Source organism: Pelodiscus sinensis, chromosome 20, assembly GCF_052426305.1.
Source record: "Pelodiscus sinensis isolate ZL-2025 chromosome 20, ASM5242630v1, whole genome shotgun sequence".
Lineage (NCBI taxonomy): Eukaryota > Metazoa > Chordata > Testudines > Trionychidae > Pelodiscus > Pelodiscus sinensis.
Window position 1 is genome coordinate 8037490 of NC_143071.1, and position 17651 is coordinate 8055140.

At 43.9% G+C, this 17651-nt stretch overlaps 1 protein-coding gene across 7 annotated transcripts in view; it reads right to left on the reverse strand.

Annotated features, from left to right (window-relative positions):
* Window positions 1-217: 217 nt before the first annotated feature.
* Window positions 218-17651, reverse strand: part of AXIN2 (axin 2) — a 31659-nt gene continuing 14225 nt past the window's right edge. For 4 of the 7 annotated variants that reach the window (XM_014569324.4, XM_014569342.4, XM_014569320.4 and 1 more), the window contains 8 exons: window positions 12911-13013; window positions 10749-10889; window positions 9960-10456; window positions 9583-9765; window positions 9045-9275; window positions 8263-8388; window positions 6858-7025; window positions 218-1997 (listed from right to left, as the gene is read on the reverse strand). In XM_014569324.4, the coding sequence (XP_014424810.3) occupies window positions 1871-1997; window positions 6858-7025; window positions 8263-8388; window positions 9045-9275; window positions 9583-9765; window positions 9960-10456; window positions 10749-10889; window positions 12911-13013 (1576 nt within the window). In that variant the 3' untranslated portion in view covers window positions 218-1870. The remainder of the gene's footprint in view (window positions 1998-6857; window positions 7026-8262; window positions 8389-9044; window positions 9276-9582; window positions 9766-9959; window positions 10457-10748; window positions 10890-12910; window positions 13014-17651) is intronic. The other 3 variants (XM_006110565.5, XM_006110568.5, XM_014569328.4) reach the window with 2 other exon arrangements.

Genomic DNA, 17651 nt, shown 5'->3' on the forward strand with positions numbered 1-17651 from the left:
TCACTTTTGAAAATGGGACTTAAGTCACTGGGCATGAAAATGTTACTTTTATTTCTTACTGAGTCTCATAAAAGTAATAAGCAAGAGTCGGAGAGAGGAACTGTTGGGTTCTATTTAGATGGCAAACTGTCCAGGGCAGCGAACATCACGGGGACCAGAGCTCAGTCAGGGCTTTGAGAGTACTACCATCATTCAAGACATTAAAAATCAGACAATATTAATTTGAAAAATATAAAATTTTAATAAAGGCTACATCTCTTTAATTACAATAATTATTGTACCAAGTAATTTTCTTTAAATGAAACTCTTTATAATGCATAATTTACAGTATAAGTAAAACAAAATGCCATGGCAAAAGTCATGAGTACAAGACTTGTAATAAAAGGCATAAAATATATTTATACATAAACCCCTTAAACAAACAAGGGAAAAACATGAACCCTGAATATAGGGTGACACATGGCAAAGTAACACCATGCAGGCACAGGTACTGTACTGAATCAATTTTAAAACACTTGAGATAGTGTATTATTTTTTCGACCATACATTTTCTACAATATATACAGACGTATTATACAAAGTAGCAATGGCAAACAGAATGCTCAGATTAAGTTAATCAAAACAAAACCCAAAACGTAGAAATGCCAGATTTTTCTTGGGAAAGGATTGTGTTGTCCCTACAGATACACACTCACACACGTGCACCCACACAAGGAAGCTTTTCAAAGGGTTACAAGGAGCTTCGCCCACAACTCCCATTGGCTCGAATGGATGTCATTTAAAATTTGTAAACACACACACACACACTGGAAAATCCACCCTGTCATCACTGAACATAGTTTATATAGAAGATGTGCTAACATTGAAGTAGGATTTTAAAAAAAGGTTAGCTTTATGGAATACACATCTGGGTTTTAACCTGACTTTTGCAATGTGTCCTTTTGGTGTGTTAATATGTAAATGTGAACTGACTGGCTTCTCCTCCTCATCCGCCTTGCGAAAAATAGGCACTGGACATAACATGGAGTCCCACACAATGAGTTCAACAAAAAGAAAAAACCCTCACCACCACCCGGGGAAGGGGAACAAACCAATTGCTGTTACTACAGTGTATTGCATCTACAATATTTAACACATAATGACCTTGATTCCAAATTAGAGCAGCATACATTAAAATACACTGGTCTCTAAATGAGTGAATGGCAGGGCAATGTATTATTTCTTCAGAAAAGCATTTAACTTCCCTTGGAGAAATATTGGGTGAAGCATAATTCACCCACCTCCACCCCAATCCCTTTAAAGTGGTAGAAATTATGAATGCATTCCTATCGCTGAACTCCAAAACTGTAGATAGTGGGACATAAAAAAATAACCCCGTCTCCTCTTTCCTCCCTCCCCCCACAACCTCTCTTTTTACCATTGTTAAAGCAGCATATCCATAAACTGGATTTAAGGGAAAACAGACTGTTCAATAAATATCAATAAGGATTACTGGTAAGGTAAGCTATACACAGTTTCTCTTAGTCCATAGATTTCAGATCCCCAGGAAATCATATATTATGTATGGAAGTCTCTCAAACATGGTCTGCATCTTCAATAGCCAACAGTGGTCATGTTTTTAATAAATAGTTCAGGGTTGGTAGATTGGTTGGTTTTTTATCATCTCAGTACCCAACTCATGTATAATAAATGCCATTTTTTTCTCTAAGGCTAATTTGGCAAAGTCTTCATAGGCTTCACTTCTTCTTCTTCTTCTTCATCGGTTCAAAAGGTTCCTTCAAAGTTTTTTGTTGTCATTGCTGCTGTGGCTATGTGTCTAAACACATCTTTAGCTTAGGTTGTGTCAAAGACATAGATGCCATTCCATCAGTCAGTCAATCCTCTCTACTTTCCCAAGAATCCTTCCTTCATACATGGGCAAAATTGTCTCGTCTTCCCAAATTTCTTCAAAAACCGCACCACAGTCAAATTCATCGCTCGCTTTTTTGAAATAATACCTGAGGGAGAGGAAGCAGTTTTAAATAAAGAAGTGTTGCTTTACCATGCTTTTTAGATAGCAGCAGCAAACATTTCCAACCAAGGGTCTGATTCTCCTTTCACATAAGCGTAACATGTGAACGGAGAAAGCAATCGGGTCCGATACCATTAAAATCCTCCATAACTCACAAGTGACCTGTTTGCACGTATCTGCCAAAATCTGATTTAGAATGGCAACAACAGCCAGCCACGCTGTGCAGAAGAAGTAGTGTTTGAGGAACAAGAGCAAAGGAATGGAAGTATATTACTTAATAAAATAGGGCACCTCAGGGAGTAGGGCCTTGAACAAGTTATGCATGTTGGCAGCAGATATTTGCAACAAGAGAAAACAATTAAAAAAAAGCACAGCAAGCTCTTGCCAAACATCTCGTTTAACCAAATACAATTCTAGCAAACGTTTTTGTTCTCCTTTCTTTCGTGCATAAATTCTAGAGCACAACAGCGCACTGAGGAGTTTTTATTAAATAAGGCATTTTTTTTGGAGGGAGGAGGGGGGAGAGTAGCTCAAAATCTGTGCCATGCTTCCTCCAAAATAAGACTGTAATTATGTGGCATTTCTCCCTTCGTCAAGTTTGTGGATCAAGTTTGTGTCTTGCACGTCACAAAACAAAAACCAAAAGCTAAAACATGCATCTACTTTTCAGTGACAGAAACGGCTTGTTGTTCCTTCTCGGATGCTTCCTACTGGTCGCGTGCAAAGAGCAATCTTGGTCTAGCTTGCAATATTTGACACTGGAAGGTCAAGTAGAAGTGGGTCGCATTCCTTCTCTTTTTCTCTGGGTCGTTAGATCATGAAGCCAATGCTTGGCCAGACAAAAAAGCGCCCCCACCCCTCTTGTGTCAAACAGTAAGGACCCCTCTATTATCCCGAATTAGACCGTTCAGCTTCTTGATTAAAGGTTCCTTTTATCCCTTTTCTAGCATTCTTCCTTCTAAGGCTGCTTAATTGCATATGCACAAATGAAGGGCTTCCATTCAGAAGGTTAGCATTTAAGGAGCCTGCCCGTCTACTACCACACACCTCCTCTAATCTGCCCTACTCACTCTCAAAAAAATACTTTGTGATCTGATCACCAGAAAAGGAAAATCCTCATCAGATAAGATTTTTTTTTTTTTAATTACCCTGCTCTGTAATTTTCAACCAAGGGGTTGAAGGTGTTGGAGAGTTGCAGGTCATAACTTTTATAGGAAGATGCCCCAAAATTTAGGGAATCACTTCATTAAAAACATGAATTGGACTTTAGCATTTGTAATGAATTTTCAATAAAAATAATATTTAAACACTAAATACTCAGTAACCACGTTTTAATTTTTTAAGACAAGCTAAAATGTTTTAGGTAGAGAGAACAGGAATGAGTAAAACAGCTACATTTAGTCAAGGTACATTTACTTTTCTTTTTTTAAAAGTCATTCCTGGTTGAACTGATGATGTACAGCATTGGGTCTTTAATTGTTCGGTAACAGAAATAGCTCTTGTTTAAGTTGTTCTTACACAACTTGAACCTACACTCACTAAAAAGTCAATGGCAAAGGTCCCACTGACTTTAATGCTTCAGGTCAGGGCTGTAATTCCACGAGCCACTAAGCCCAAAATAAAACCAAAAGGCAAAAAAATGTGAATGAGTTTTAAGGACTCTCCCCCAGCTCTCCCCTTACCCTCCCCTTTTCAGAGAACAGCCTGCTTTCCCTATAGCTTCCTCCACCAACTCTCTCTGCTGGTGTTTACACATCTTTTTTTTTTCTTTTTTTGTTTGAACACTGCATCTTTATTTAAGAAAACACATTATAACTTTTTACATAATTACAACCTTATTTCACAGACAGAAAGAGAGAAGGGGACTCCCCCCACAACATCTTCAAACAAGTCGCTCTGCACTTATTTGCTCACAGAAATGGGCTTTCCATTCAAACATGTTTTATGTGGCAAGCTTTGCTTCTTTTTCTTCCCCCCTGACATCTGGCACCAATAGAATCTAGCAGGCCTGGTGTTGCTGTTTTGAACTTCTGCCATGTTAAGATTACCCAACACCACCCAGTTGTGTGTGTGTGTGTGTGTGTGTGTTTGTTTTTTGTTAACACCATCAGTATGAAATCACTGCTTAATTTTTTTATTTTATTTTTTAAGAAAGCCTGAAATACAATGTGCTGGGTGAATATCCCACTGTATGCTCAGACACATGACTTTGGCACTGAAAAACGGCACAAGAATAGAGCTTTTAGGTGCCCGTGTTGCAAACTGATTCAATCAATAAAGAATTTTGAGAGTCAACCATTTATGCATGTCTTTGTGCATTAAATGAAAGGCAAAAGCTTCAAAGACATGCTTATTAAGTGTGCCTTAAAAAGAAATCAATGCCAGATGTGACCAAAGCAGTCTACTTAGTGCCTCCCTCTGCACAGACACACACACACACTACCCTGGGTAGTACGGCCCTCTTCCCTGAAGGTCACCTGCAGTTTCACTCAAAGTCCAGCCAAAAGTCAAAGCTTAGATCAAAATGATTCCCTGGAGGTACACACATTTGTGTAATTAGTTTCACCTTGTGTCTGTGCAAGATAAAATACTGGGCACGTACCCAAGTTCCTTTTATAAATTTCTGTATTGTCTTTACCCAGGTGTAAAGGGGAGAGATCTAAGCAAAACATTGTTTCATCCTTGTCAGTCACTTAAAAACATTTTCTAAAGTAATTACAGTCTGACAAGGCACAAATAATTGCACCTGCAGGGGCTTTAAGGCCACCGAAGTTTTAATATCTTACTCAAGGACCCTAGCATCACAAGAGAGAATTTTCAGAGGAAACAGAACAAGATGTTCTAGAGCAGTGTTTCTCGACCAGTGGTACAGATACCCTTAGGGGTATTTGAGAGAAGTCTGGAAGGATACATCAACACAACTGAAATTTGAAGAAAACTTGAATTTTTGTTTTAAGTTTTACAGCGCTTTATTATTTTTGTACTTTTTATACCCCAAAATATCATTGCCCACCCAGCTACGATTAAGTTGTTTAAACAAATGTGTTACAATGATAGATAAAAAAAAATGTGCGTGTCTGAAAACTATAGGTACTAGGGGTACTTTTTTTTTTTTTTTTTTAAAGGGGGGGTACTTTATAAAAAAAGGTTGAGAAACACTGTTTAGAAGCACTAAATGGCTGCTGAGAGAATGGGGTAATGGGAGAGAGAGAAATGCTGTGCAACGTTTGGTTGCCAGTTCAAATCCAGCTCAGGTTGGTAGCAATTGCAATCTGAAGGTGCTAGTAATCTATCTGTTGTTTTTTTAAGTTTTTCCCGTTACAGACTAACTCGGCTACCCCTTTGAATCTGATGGCAGTCGGGAAGGACAGAGAATGTGGGTGTCTCAAGCCCCAACACCCCTGGACAAGCATCCATATAAAACAGAAGGTGTGCCTAGACTCTTAGTGGATCTTTCAAAGCCAATGCAGATTCACTGGTGGAGCCACAAGGAGAACGTTGTGCTCTTTTGACAACTTTTGCGACTTTGGGCTCCAGAACGTGGTCCTTGGAGGAGTGCCAAACACAAAACAAAATTGAAAACAAACAAACAAACAAACAAACTTAACTTTGCCTGTACCCTTTGTATAGAGCCTCGTCAACCAATAGAACACTGTCAGCTCATTACTGATCCGGTCCGTTCGGCTAGTACAGTAAAAATAGCTGCGGACCACACTGCTGTGATTGGAATGACCATTACAAGGAGGCAGTAAACAAGGGAAACCGGCTTCTAAGACACAGATACCAGACACAGTCTTAGGCCTTTAGAATTCCTTTTATTCATAGGGGTGGCTATAAAGGGAAAGCAGGGAGAAAGGTTTTAAGTGTCACTCATAAGAATGGCCATACTGGGTCATACCAAAGGTCCATCTAGCTCACTATTCTGTCTTCTGACAGTACCCAATGCCAGATGCACCACAATGATCCACCCCCCTGTTGCCCAGACCCACCGTCTTACAAACAGAGGCTAGGGACACCATTCCTGCCCATCCTGGCAAATAGCCATCCTCCATGAATTTAACTAGCTCTTTTTTTAATTTTGTTAAAATCCTGGTCTTCACAACATCCTCTGGCAAGGAGTTCCACAGGTTGATTATGCACTGTGTGAAAAAATACTTCCTTTTGTTTGTTTTAAACTTACTGCCTATTCATTTCATTTGGTGACCTCCTAGTTCTCCATATTCAATGGAATTTACCCTCCTCAGCTTGGTATTTCTAGCTGAAAGGAGTTTAGGAAGAGGCCAAAAGCATCTGCAGGAACTCAACTCAAAATTCCTTGAAAGCATCTCTTCACATCTCCAATCCTAGAATGGGCCTACCTAGGTTACTTATATGGATGTTCTGTCAAAGGAGGCCAAATGCCAATACCCTCATTTCACAGATGGGAACACAGGCACCAAGTTCAAGATCTGGCAGGAAGTCAGGGGTAGAGGAAATGGAACTTAGATCTCTCCAAGTCCCAGTCCAAACCCTTAACCATAAGAGCATCTTCGTCAGCATTCGGGCAATAACTATCCCTGGACAATCAGTGTGCTCTTATGCAATTCCTGGGTGACAAGACATCAGAGGAACTGACCGACAAGACAAGACCAAGTTTAAGCAACACAATACCCATGCCTCTGTGAGCCACCCTGGCTTTGGTGGAGGAGTGGGGAAAAAAAGACAGAGAAGAGTTCAGTAAACCAGTGCCGTCAACCTCCCAAAAAAGGTGCTGTAACTTTTTCCTCGTGGGCGGGTTTGTAGAAACTATTTGCCGGTTATTTTGGTTCATAGTCTCAGCAGACGAAAGAAACCACAAGATTCTTACCTATAATTTCCCTTTTTGCTCAGCTGCTCTTTAAAGTGCCCAAGTGTCAGGCTCTGGGCCTTTAACATCCTCCTGTAGGGTATTTCTTCTCCACAGAAAAAATAAGTGACAACCAACTCGGTAGACAGGGAGGCGTGAGCGACTGGGAGTTTCTTTGGCTCTTTGTGACTGCAACAAAAAAGAAAGCATGTTTCTCATTTGGAAACAAAGACTTCCCTGCTAGCCAATATTTCTACTACAGGCAACAGCGGCTAGATTGATGCCAGGCTCAATTTGAAAGTTCGATAATACCTTGCAACGAAAGCGAGCGTATGTGCTGTGTTTGTAGGGCATGTACCATAACATGCTAGCCCGCTTCTAGGCGCTACTCTAATACAAATAATAACTCTAAGCAGCTGAAGCACGTTAATAAATTATGCCTCAGAGCACACCTATTCGGGGAACTGTGCCCATTTTATGGATGGAGGGGAGAGATCACATGGTCTGCTGAATATCAAACAGTAAATCTCTAACGGCTAAGCTAAACACATTACCGTTAAGCCAAACTAACTTTCTATATCTGGTCTACTAAGGTCACAAAGACAACGCCGCACAATTTTCATTCAGACAAACTATATGGCAGCTTAGCGTATCCCTCCATATAAACACCTTTTAGTTGGTGGTGGTGGCATTTCAAAGTCTGCTGTTCAAAAACTACACAAAGCACTAGGATTATTTGCCTCAAAAGCACAGGTAGCATTACTGTACCCATGAACAACCAGGCAAAAAGTGAAGCAGACCCTGTCACTTGAAATGAGGAGCACTTCTTAAAAGCCAATATAAAAATACTACGTAACAAAATAGCAACAGTGCAGTGAATGAATGTCATCTCACTAAATCCAGAACTACTTCTGAGGCAACGTATACTTGGCATGTCAAAAGGTCACAAAGTGTTAGTCCACAGTAATTTAGTCTTCCTAATTTGTTCTAAGTCTTTGTAGAGTGGCTTCAGGAAAGAAAAAAAAGCTCCTAGCAAAGACAGCTGGTGGATTTAAGGTCAACCAATTAAAAATGAAAGACTCTAGTCAGGTGGCTTAGTCTGGACTTCAAACATTGCTTAAGATGAAGAGGGTAAAAAAGAAAACTTTAATTATTTAGGCCATTTTAGACCTCTCTGTAGCAGATTTCTTGTTAAAAGAGCCATCCTGTAATTAGACTAATCCAATCTTTGTCCACTTTATAGAAATGCAAGTTAAAAATAACGAGAGACGAGATTTGAAAATGTTTTTTTTCTCCCTTAAAAAAAGTATGTTTGAAAGACTAAACTTCAGATATAAAAATGTCTTGTTTTTTCAATGTGCCATCCATTAAATGCAAGGATAATTAAAGGCCATGGAAATACATGTAATGTATATCTGGTACTCACTCTTCTGTAGTTAGGCTTGCATTACAGAAAGGGGCATTTCCCCCTGGAACAGCAGACGAGTGGTTTCGATCCCTCTGCTGGTTTGAGGTTGAACATCTGAAGTTGGGGGGACAAACAAAACAAGTCCTGTTAAAGTTAAAATACATTGTCTTAAGTGAAGTCTCCGGAGAGGCATTAAGTTCCTTCTTTGCACCAAAACACAAATCAAAGAAAGAATTAAGAATGCTAAGGGACTGGTTTATCCTTTCATATTCACTTGCCTAATAAACAACCTAATTCATCGCTTGGCATGCAGCCGTGTGAGTTCCAGACAACAAATTATACTCGCAGTGACAGTGAAAGACAGAATATAAAATTCAAACTATTGAGGACTGGAAAAAGAAAGTTCATCTTTAGGGCTTAATTAGGTTACGTTTTGCAATACTTTCCTCACCTCCCATTACAAATCTGGAAGATAAGGCTACATGCAAATCAGATAAAATTTCTAGCCACTTGGATGTCTACTGTTAGCTTGCTTAGTTCATCTGCCTGCCAGCCAGTTAACCAGTAATGCCCCTTGGGAGATGGGGGGGTACCCAGAGACAGAGTAGGGAAGAAGGAAAAAAAGCAGCCTGAAATAAAGCTCTTGGTATTCCATTCCAGAAGAAAGCCATATTGGCCATTCATGCCCGCTCCCAGCAGGGGGCGTCTGTCTATCATAGAGAGCTAAGAAAATGAGGCATACTCAGGGCTGGAAAAGTTTAGGAAACTTTTCACTCCCCTCCCCCTGGCATTGTAGTTACCTTTGTTTCTGAGGCTTGGACACTTCTGTGAGCCTGCGGCAGGCTTCCTCCAGCTGGGCGAGGGTATTGGGCGGGGTCAGCGGAGGCATGGTGGGATCCTGGACGAACGGGTGGGCAGGTTGCACCCCACGGGGGTGAGTGTTGTTTCCCCACAGGTGGTGGCGGGTTGGGCGCTCACTGGGAATCCCTTTGGTGGACTCCAAATTGTAGGCCTTCTTTGTGCTTTGTGTGCTGGGGGTGGGAAGGGGGGGGGGTGAGAGAAGAGGGAAGGAACCGGCTTATAAAAGCTGGAAAATATTACTTCAATAGCAGCTCCTAGTCTGCTTGCTCCCTCTCCAAAGTCTGTCATAACATGAAAAGGGTTTACTGCCAAAAACATGACATTTTTGTGGTTTTTCTGGTTCTGCGGAATGGCTTTTATATTAAACCGGAGGAGCAAAGAGTCTCATTTGTTTTTAGCGATTGTAAAAATAGACAGCCTATGTAATATATAAATATTTACCGGGAGCGATATTGCTGTAGACAGATGTATATTTACCTATGAGGCTTGTGCTTATTTTGTCTCTCGCTCTCCAGCATCCACTGCCAGACGTTCTGTGACCGATCCGTCTCGCCCCCAGGTAGCTGGAGGCCAGGCATTACGGGGAGACCAGCTTCCCCGGCCGGCTGGGCGACGCCATCCGTTACCTTGCCATTCCTTTTAGTCAGCGTGCCAGTTCTGCTAAGGAGGAGACACAAAAGGGACGAGATTCCCCGCCCCGCAACAGGCACCATTAATACGCTGTGCTTGGGTCACGACCGCCTTTCCCATGGGCCCGGTTTTTAAAGGGCTGTTTCCCCATGAATCAATTCCACCTCCCTCTGACTGAGAAATTGTTTAACATTTACAGCTATGGCGAAATCCCTGCCACTTACCCAAACGGCTCCAGCGGAGCTAGCGGCGGCTCCGTCCCTTTGGAGTGGCTCTTGCATTTGGAATAGCAGCTGTAATCGCTACCGCCAGGACAGAAACACTGGACCCGCTGCGCCGCCTCAGCTTCGATCTGCTCTTTCGTCTTGGGGATGGTGTGGTGGTGGATGTAGTGGTGGTGGACGTGCTTGGTGGTCTGCTTGGTGATAAATCCTTTGCTGATGAGCGTGCAGGCTGCGGGCAAGGCCGCGCTTGGCAGTGGCTTGCCCCCCGGGAGGCGGTCTGGGGAGTGGGTGCGGGGGCTGTTCCGCCCCATACCGGGCGACTGGCAGCCGGGAGTTTTCAGCACTCGCGAGAGGTGGTCATCCAGGATGGCCTGCGGGTCTTCCTCGTAGCTGCCGGATGGTAAGAGAGTGAGTGGATGCTGCGAATGCAGCATGGTTCCTGCCTCCCGATTGGTCTGCGCGCTGGCAGGCAGCTCTGAGCCCTCCTTCTCTTCTTCCTTGAAGGTGCAACACGAGTAAGAGACACATGAAAAACCGAAGTTGGGGCTCTTCCCACGAGGTTGGCAGAGAATGCAAAGCTTGCATGGCTGCCGGACAGCAGATACATAGGGACGGAGGACAGAGCATTCAAGCATGCAACATACAAAGCTTATAAAGAAAAGACCTCCCCCTACGCTAAGTGCAGACAGGCTATGACATTCTTGCTTCCCCCTTCCTCTCCCCCAAGAAAGATGTCGGATCAGCAGGCTCCAAACTGTGCACCGGTGCCGGAGGGGTTAATCCTCCTACCTCTTTGATTTGCTGTAGCCTCTCCTCCAAACTGTCCATCGTTTCTTGCTCTTGCTTCAGCTTTTCTAACCGGGATATCAGTTCAGCAGCGAAGGTAGCTGGTTCCACGGGGGTCATTTCCTTCGGAAGACGGTGGGTTCTCTACACAGCGCGGGGACAAAAGGGATAAGCCATGTTTAGCAGGCAATGCCAGCTGCAGAAGCTTAGCCGGAGCAGCATTTCTGGCCCCACTCTGCTTGTTGTGTCTCCATGTTTGGATGGAGAGACTACCGCAACTAGGCATAGCCTGCTCTGGATTTTTATGAGCGAACACTGTGGCCTCATGGAGTGACATCCTTCCCACTAGCGTTTGCCTTCGGCAGGAGCAGTTGGTCGCACTCTGAGGAACCCTGCTTGTTCTCTCTGTAGTACAACCAGCCCATCAGTAGCTACTCTGAAGTAGAAAATCTTCAAAGACTGTTGTCAAACATCAAATAAAAAAAAAAAAAAAAAAAAAAAAACCTCTGAGGTGGGAGGGAGAGACTTTAACTGAAGGAATAAAGTGAGTATAAACAGAAAGGAGTTGGAAATTAAAAAAAATAAGATGGGGGAGAAAAAGGGAGGAAAAAAAAGTCAAACGGTTGCAGATCAGAGAAGGACTGGTAATTTATTTCCTGGCTACACACTGGGCACCTTTGAGGTAGTGTTGTCTCAACAGTGTCCTAGATCTCTTTCCCCCCTCCCCCCAATCTCTTTGTACAGAAAATGAAGAAAGCTGCTGCAGGCTAGTAGTGGTACACTGCTGAGTTTGGCTGCCTCAAGCAGATCTATCAAGGGAAAAAGGGAACATCTCCAAATCAAGTGCAGAATATAAAAAGGCAAATGAGAATTTCTGCCAAAAGCAGCAAACATGGGAGAAAAGAGAGAGAGAGAGAGAGAGAGAGAAACCACCCACCAGAGTTCTTCCTCCTCCTTCCGGACATCATCTTCTCTCCCCTCACCCTCTTCTCCCTCACACCCCTGGTTTTCCTCTGTCCCCCCCCCTTTTTTTTGAAGCAGAAAGCTGAACTGCCAACTCTTTCACATACTACCCACCAGATGAGGCAGGGACTCTCCCCGACAACCACTTAGCTCCAGAAATGATGTGAGGGGAGAAAAAGGCCACTCTGCTGGAAATTGTCACTCTTACACAAGCCGGCTCTATTCAGTCCCTGATCAAAGCACTGCCTTACAGAGAAAGTCGATTTGCACGCCCTGGGACAAAATAATCTAATTTACAAGCTCAAGCTACAGAACTTTCTTTATAGAAGGAGGGGGTGAAGAACACGCTCCCTCCCCCAAAATAAAATCCCCATGCAAGCCAACATACCCCCCACACCAGAAACATGATCTAAAATGTCTTGCTACTGAAGAAAGAGGAATTTTGGAATATTAATCTCAAGACAAGATAGGTTTCTACTTGTCTGTGTAAACAGTTTATTCATTGCAGGACTTAGCAGCCCCTTCCTGAAGTCTGCACTAAATTAACAAGTCAACGCATTAGAATTAGTCTTCAGGTGCAACACAACTAGAAGAACAGGATTCTCTCGAAACCAAGGCAGATAAAGTTGTTTTATTATTATTAGAAGGCACATACTGGATACCCATGTTTCTCTTTTGGGGAAGCTAGTAAATCAGATTAACTGCCAACTGTGTTTTTGAAGGCTTGGGGCAGTGTTGGAAAAGCAAAGCACAACCCTCACCAGAGCAAAGAAGGTGTGAAAAGGGTTTGGGGGGAGGGGGACAGGCAAAATTTAGACAGGAATGCCGCCTGCAGCCATCCAGAGAAAGTCAAAAAACCTGAGATAGGACCCAATCAATGACCAATCCAACTTTATTCAAGCAAACTTTTCAGAAGTGTTTTAAGTGGATGTTCGAGTTTTCTGTGTTTTCAGAATAAGCCCGAAGAACTCAAGCCAAAGATAGTGAGCGCAATGAACCTGCTACTTCTACATTTCTGTAGCCCAAATGTCTTTGTATTCAGAGACAAAGGATGCAATAAGCTGATGAGAAGGAAGCCATTTGCCTCCCGTCTCTTTAAACCTGCAATGATTTCTCCCAGTTTCTTCCAGCATTGCAAGGCATAGCATTGTTAGAGGACCTTTTCTTCAGCCCTGTTTCAGAGGAGAGCGCATCAAACTTACCGGAAAATGAGGTAGAGAAACTTGACCATTGGCCTTAACGCTCCGATGCATTTCCCTCTGGAGGTGCTTCTTGCTCCCCAGTCTGTAAGGAGGGATTCCATCTCTGCAAACGGAAAAGACAGGTCATGGTCAACCAGGATAACCTAGGCTTATGTATTCCAATATATTATGCTGTAAGTCAATGGACCATTGCAATGTACTTTCCAAAAAGTCACTTCCATGTTCTCTGAAACAGTCTGAAAAGCCTGATTTTCTGAAGTCCTGAGCACCCAGGACTCCAAGTGAAGTCAATAAGTCTATGGCAATGTGTCCATACTACCAAGCCTGTTATTCCAGAATAAGAGGACGTGGAATTTGAACTCTGTAGTCCTGCTTTTCATGAAGAGTAACACTATTCCCAAACTTCTAAGTCCGAAATAATGTTAAGTGTGGATGCTCCAGCGCTGTTAATTCGAATGTATTAGCCTCCAGAAATCCAGAGTGCTTCATGGGGCTCTGAGTCCGAGGTAGCACGTCCACATTAACGGAACCTGCCTCAGACTACATGCGATTCTTCCCCTTCGTGAGGACACAGAACTTCAAATTTGTAAAATCAGGAGCCGAGAAATCAAACTTAGTAAATTTGGACTAATCTCCTAGTGTAGACCTGGCCAGGGTGATTAATGCCTTAAAAAAAAAAAATTTTCAAGCCTAAGACACTTGGCCTAACTGTTCAGTAGCTGAGCAAGAGCTGCAAAGTAAGCTATGGCTCCAGTCATGAAGGCATCTTATTATGGATAGACCTCTACAGAGTCCCATTGACTTCAACAGGCCTCTTGCCTTGTATATAGACTGGGGACTAACAGCACAAGTTGGACACACACACGCACACCGCTCTTACACTTGTTCTGCATGTCAAACTGTAGGCAGTCTGGAGGAAGATGCTAAATCTAAAGCACTTTGAAGAGCTTTCACCTCTCTCCCAGTAGGTGGGACCCAAGATGCCTCTTCTGCCTTTGAGGTTGTCATGCACAACCCAGCCAAGTCAATACAAGGTGCAGCAACAGAGCTCAGCTCTAAAGCAATGGAACTTCATTCTCCTTCCTGGTTGTGTCAACCCACTGGGATAGAGCATTCAAAAACAATTCCCTGGACGAAGTGAGAAGAGCTGTGACAATTGCCATCAAGACAGCAGCTGCAATAATTCCACTCGCGCAATGAGGTACGTGGTCGTCTAGCCATGCAAAAATCTACCCATATCAGCATTAAGAACATAAGAACGGCAATACTGGGTGAGACCAAAGGTCCATCTTGCCCAGTAACCTTTCTTCTGACTGTGGCCTATGTCAGGTGCTTCAGAGGGAAAAGACAGAACAGGGAATCGAGCGATCCATCCCAGCTTTTAGCAAGGAGAGTATAGGGACACTTCAGAGCATGGTTTTGCATTCCTGCCCATCCTGGCTAATAGCCATTGATGGACATACGCTCCATGAATGAATGGACTTTGAGCATGAATAGTCCAGTGGTCAAAAAACATGGCTGGTTATCAAGAGTTTCTATTCACAGATTCCCCACAAGTTTGAGGAACAACTGTAGTCTTTATGCTCCAGTGTCTCCACCCCCCCTCTCTTCCCCTAAATCCATAAGCGATAATACCTCCCTATCCAACAAAATACTGTGACATCCCACTCTCCCACCAAAGTTTCACCACTTCCCACTGTCACAACAATGAAAGGACTATGGCCAAAATGTTTCCAAAGAGTGACTAGTGATTCGTTGCGTGTGCGATTCAATGTTTGGGTGCCTGGCCTGAGACAAGCTGAAGGGGCCAATGTTCTGGAAGCACCAAGCCTCTACCCCAAAGGGAGGTGGGACCCGGTGGAATTTGGGCCCCATTATTGGTTCCTGAGCATGGGTGCCCAAAAATTGAGAGACAAGCCCTAGTGCTTCTAAGTTTCCATTACAAAGCAACTCATTCATAAGTGATATGGAGGGGCAAAGACTGAAGAAAAAGGTCAAACCAGTGAACTGTTTGAAATGAACCGAGACTTGGTCAAGGGAAAAGATGTTTCGGTCAATGATTTAACAAGCTGGGCAGTCACCACGGAGACTCTGATTATGTCACACGGAGGGCTACTCATGGGGGGGGCGGGCAGTAGCAGCAGTTGGAGCCAAAGCTCCTTTAAATTGCCACCGGAACCCCCCGTAGTTGGGGTGGTGCTGAGGCTTGGGTGGGGGAGACTAGACCACAGCCCCACCCCTTCTGTCAGAGGCCCAATCCAGAGGGCACAGAGTCAAGCCCCTCCCCTTTCCCGGCACCCGTCAAAGTCTGTCGCTGCCCTGGTCACAAGCGAGTTTGAGGTGCTTGGGTTGGTTCCTAATGAAAAATCTGCCCTCCATTCTGCCTCAGAGCAGCAACTCAGGCACGGAGCCCCCTATGAGAACACCCTCTGGAGAATCATGCCTGGCATCTGTCTACACAATTCCGTACACGGCCGACGTTATCAGCCCTTATCACGAGCACTAAACGTTTATGCTCCTGATGAAAGACGGAGCAATAACAGTATGAGAATATCTATTGAACTTGGCGTTGCGGCCATGCCAGCAAAAGCAGAGGTTGTAAAAGCAGCAATAGGAGTGGAGGTGCCAGAGGAGGCAAGGATGGGAGAAAATTAAGAGCCAGGTCAATGCTCATTCATGAGGATCGGGAAGAGGTATTTTCTTTGTCTTTGAGGGTTATCCGAGGCAAGGGTATTTTAAATAAGACTTTCCGTACAGAGAAATTAAAGAGCCCTGAATCTCTTCCAACCAGCGTAAAACTATCTGCCTTTATCTATTTGTCAGAAACTCCACCTTTAAGCAGCATGTCAAATATAAGTATGTTAAATTGCGGTTAACTGACTAGTCGAGTAGTCGATGGAATTTCCATCAACTACTGGACTAGTCGATAAGCACTTCCGCATTCCTCCTTTGAAAAGTACAAGAGTCCCTAGTGGGGGCTCTTGTACATTTCAAAGCCATGGAGCCTGGGGTCAGCGGGGGACTCCCCAGTTAACCCCGGGTTCTGGGGAAATGCTGTATGGAGCCCAAGATCAGCTGGGGAGTGAAACATGGAGGTGGCGTTTCAAAGGGGCAGCCACCGCACAGCTGATCTCCAGCTCAGCTTTGCGGTGCTGCCGCTTTGAAGTAACCCTTCCCCCCCTCTTTGCTGCCTATCTGCTAGAGGCTGCAGCGGGGGGGGGGGGGGGGGGGGGGGGAATCAACCAGTCAACAGACTATCCGATAGGCAAATGCTTATTGGATAGTCAACTAGTCCTTCACATGCTTAGTCAAATATCAACCTGCTTTGGCTACAACTAAATAACACACAAGGCTGCACAAACATTAGCCCAAATGCAGCCTGTCCTGCAATATCCCTGAAGTTCAGAGCTCCAATGGCTGAGAGGCGATAGCTGAGGGAGGGAACAGAAGCCCTGTCTATAGTATTCCTCCCCTCCAAGTCAGCAGAAATACACCACATGAACCGCTGACTCCAATCTTGCTCATCTCGGCCACTGCACTCTGTGGTAAGGACTAAATCCATGGTGGCCAACCAGTTCTGAAATAGTCGTCACTATAGTGGCTACTGCTATGGTGAACTAGCCACACACAACCGACCAAGTAGTCACATGTGGCTAGTATGTTGGGACACCACCGGGCTAGATGGACAGCTCCAATACCAGTCCTCTTCATGTACCACGGATCCCTCCAAACACCCAGGCTCCATCTATACTATTTGTTTTTTGCAAAAGAGGAAATGCAAATGGAGCATTCATTTGCAAATCTCATCCTCTCATTTGCATATTCTCCTCTGATCCTTTTTGCGGAAGAGGTTTTTGTGAAAAAAGCTGCTGTGTAAACGGCCATTTTTTTGGGAAAAAAACTTTTGCGCAAGATCCCTTATTCCTCAAAAAATTAGGTTTATAGGATCTTGCGCAAAAGGGGATTTTTTCCAAAAAATTACCCCATCTACATAGGGCTTTTTGGCGCAAAAAGGACTGGAAGAGAATATGCAAATGAGAGGGTGAGATTTGTAAACGAGTACTCCTTTTGCATCTCCTCTTCCGCAAAAAACTAAGGCTACGTCTACACTGGCAGTTTCTTGCACACGGACTGTTTTGCAGAAGAGTTCTTGCACAAAAAGTCTTCCAGAAGAGCACGTCTACACTGGCATGTGCTTTTGCGCAAGAGCGTCTATGGCAGTGTGGACGCTCTCTTGCGCAAGATAGCTCTGATTGCCATTTTAGCCATAGGGGTTTCTTGCGTAAGAAATTCATGTTGCCTGTCTACACAGCCCTCTTGCGCAAGAGAGAGTATTCCTCATGGGGAGAGGAATAACTCCTCCAGAAGAAGCCCTATTTTCCGACGCTGTACTGTAAATTTACGTGCGCAAGAATGCGCGTGCAGTGTAGACACCCGGCAAGTTCTTGAGCAAGAAGCCGCCAATGTAGACGTAGCCAGACAGAATTTCCAGCTCCATTTAGACTTGCCCAGTTTGTGTTGGTTTAAACTTTACCTTCCTGTCATAAGAATTTCAAGCCAGCACCATTTTCAGCCAGTAAGCAACCAGGGCTTTTCTAGGCTATGTCTACACTGCAGGCTTCTTGCGCAAGAACAGATCTTCCGCAAAAAGTTCTTACGCAAGAACGCATCTATGCTGCCATGGACGCTCTTGCACAAGAAAGCTCAGATGGCCAGTCACACAATGGCCATCAGCACACCT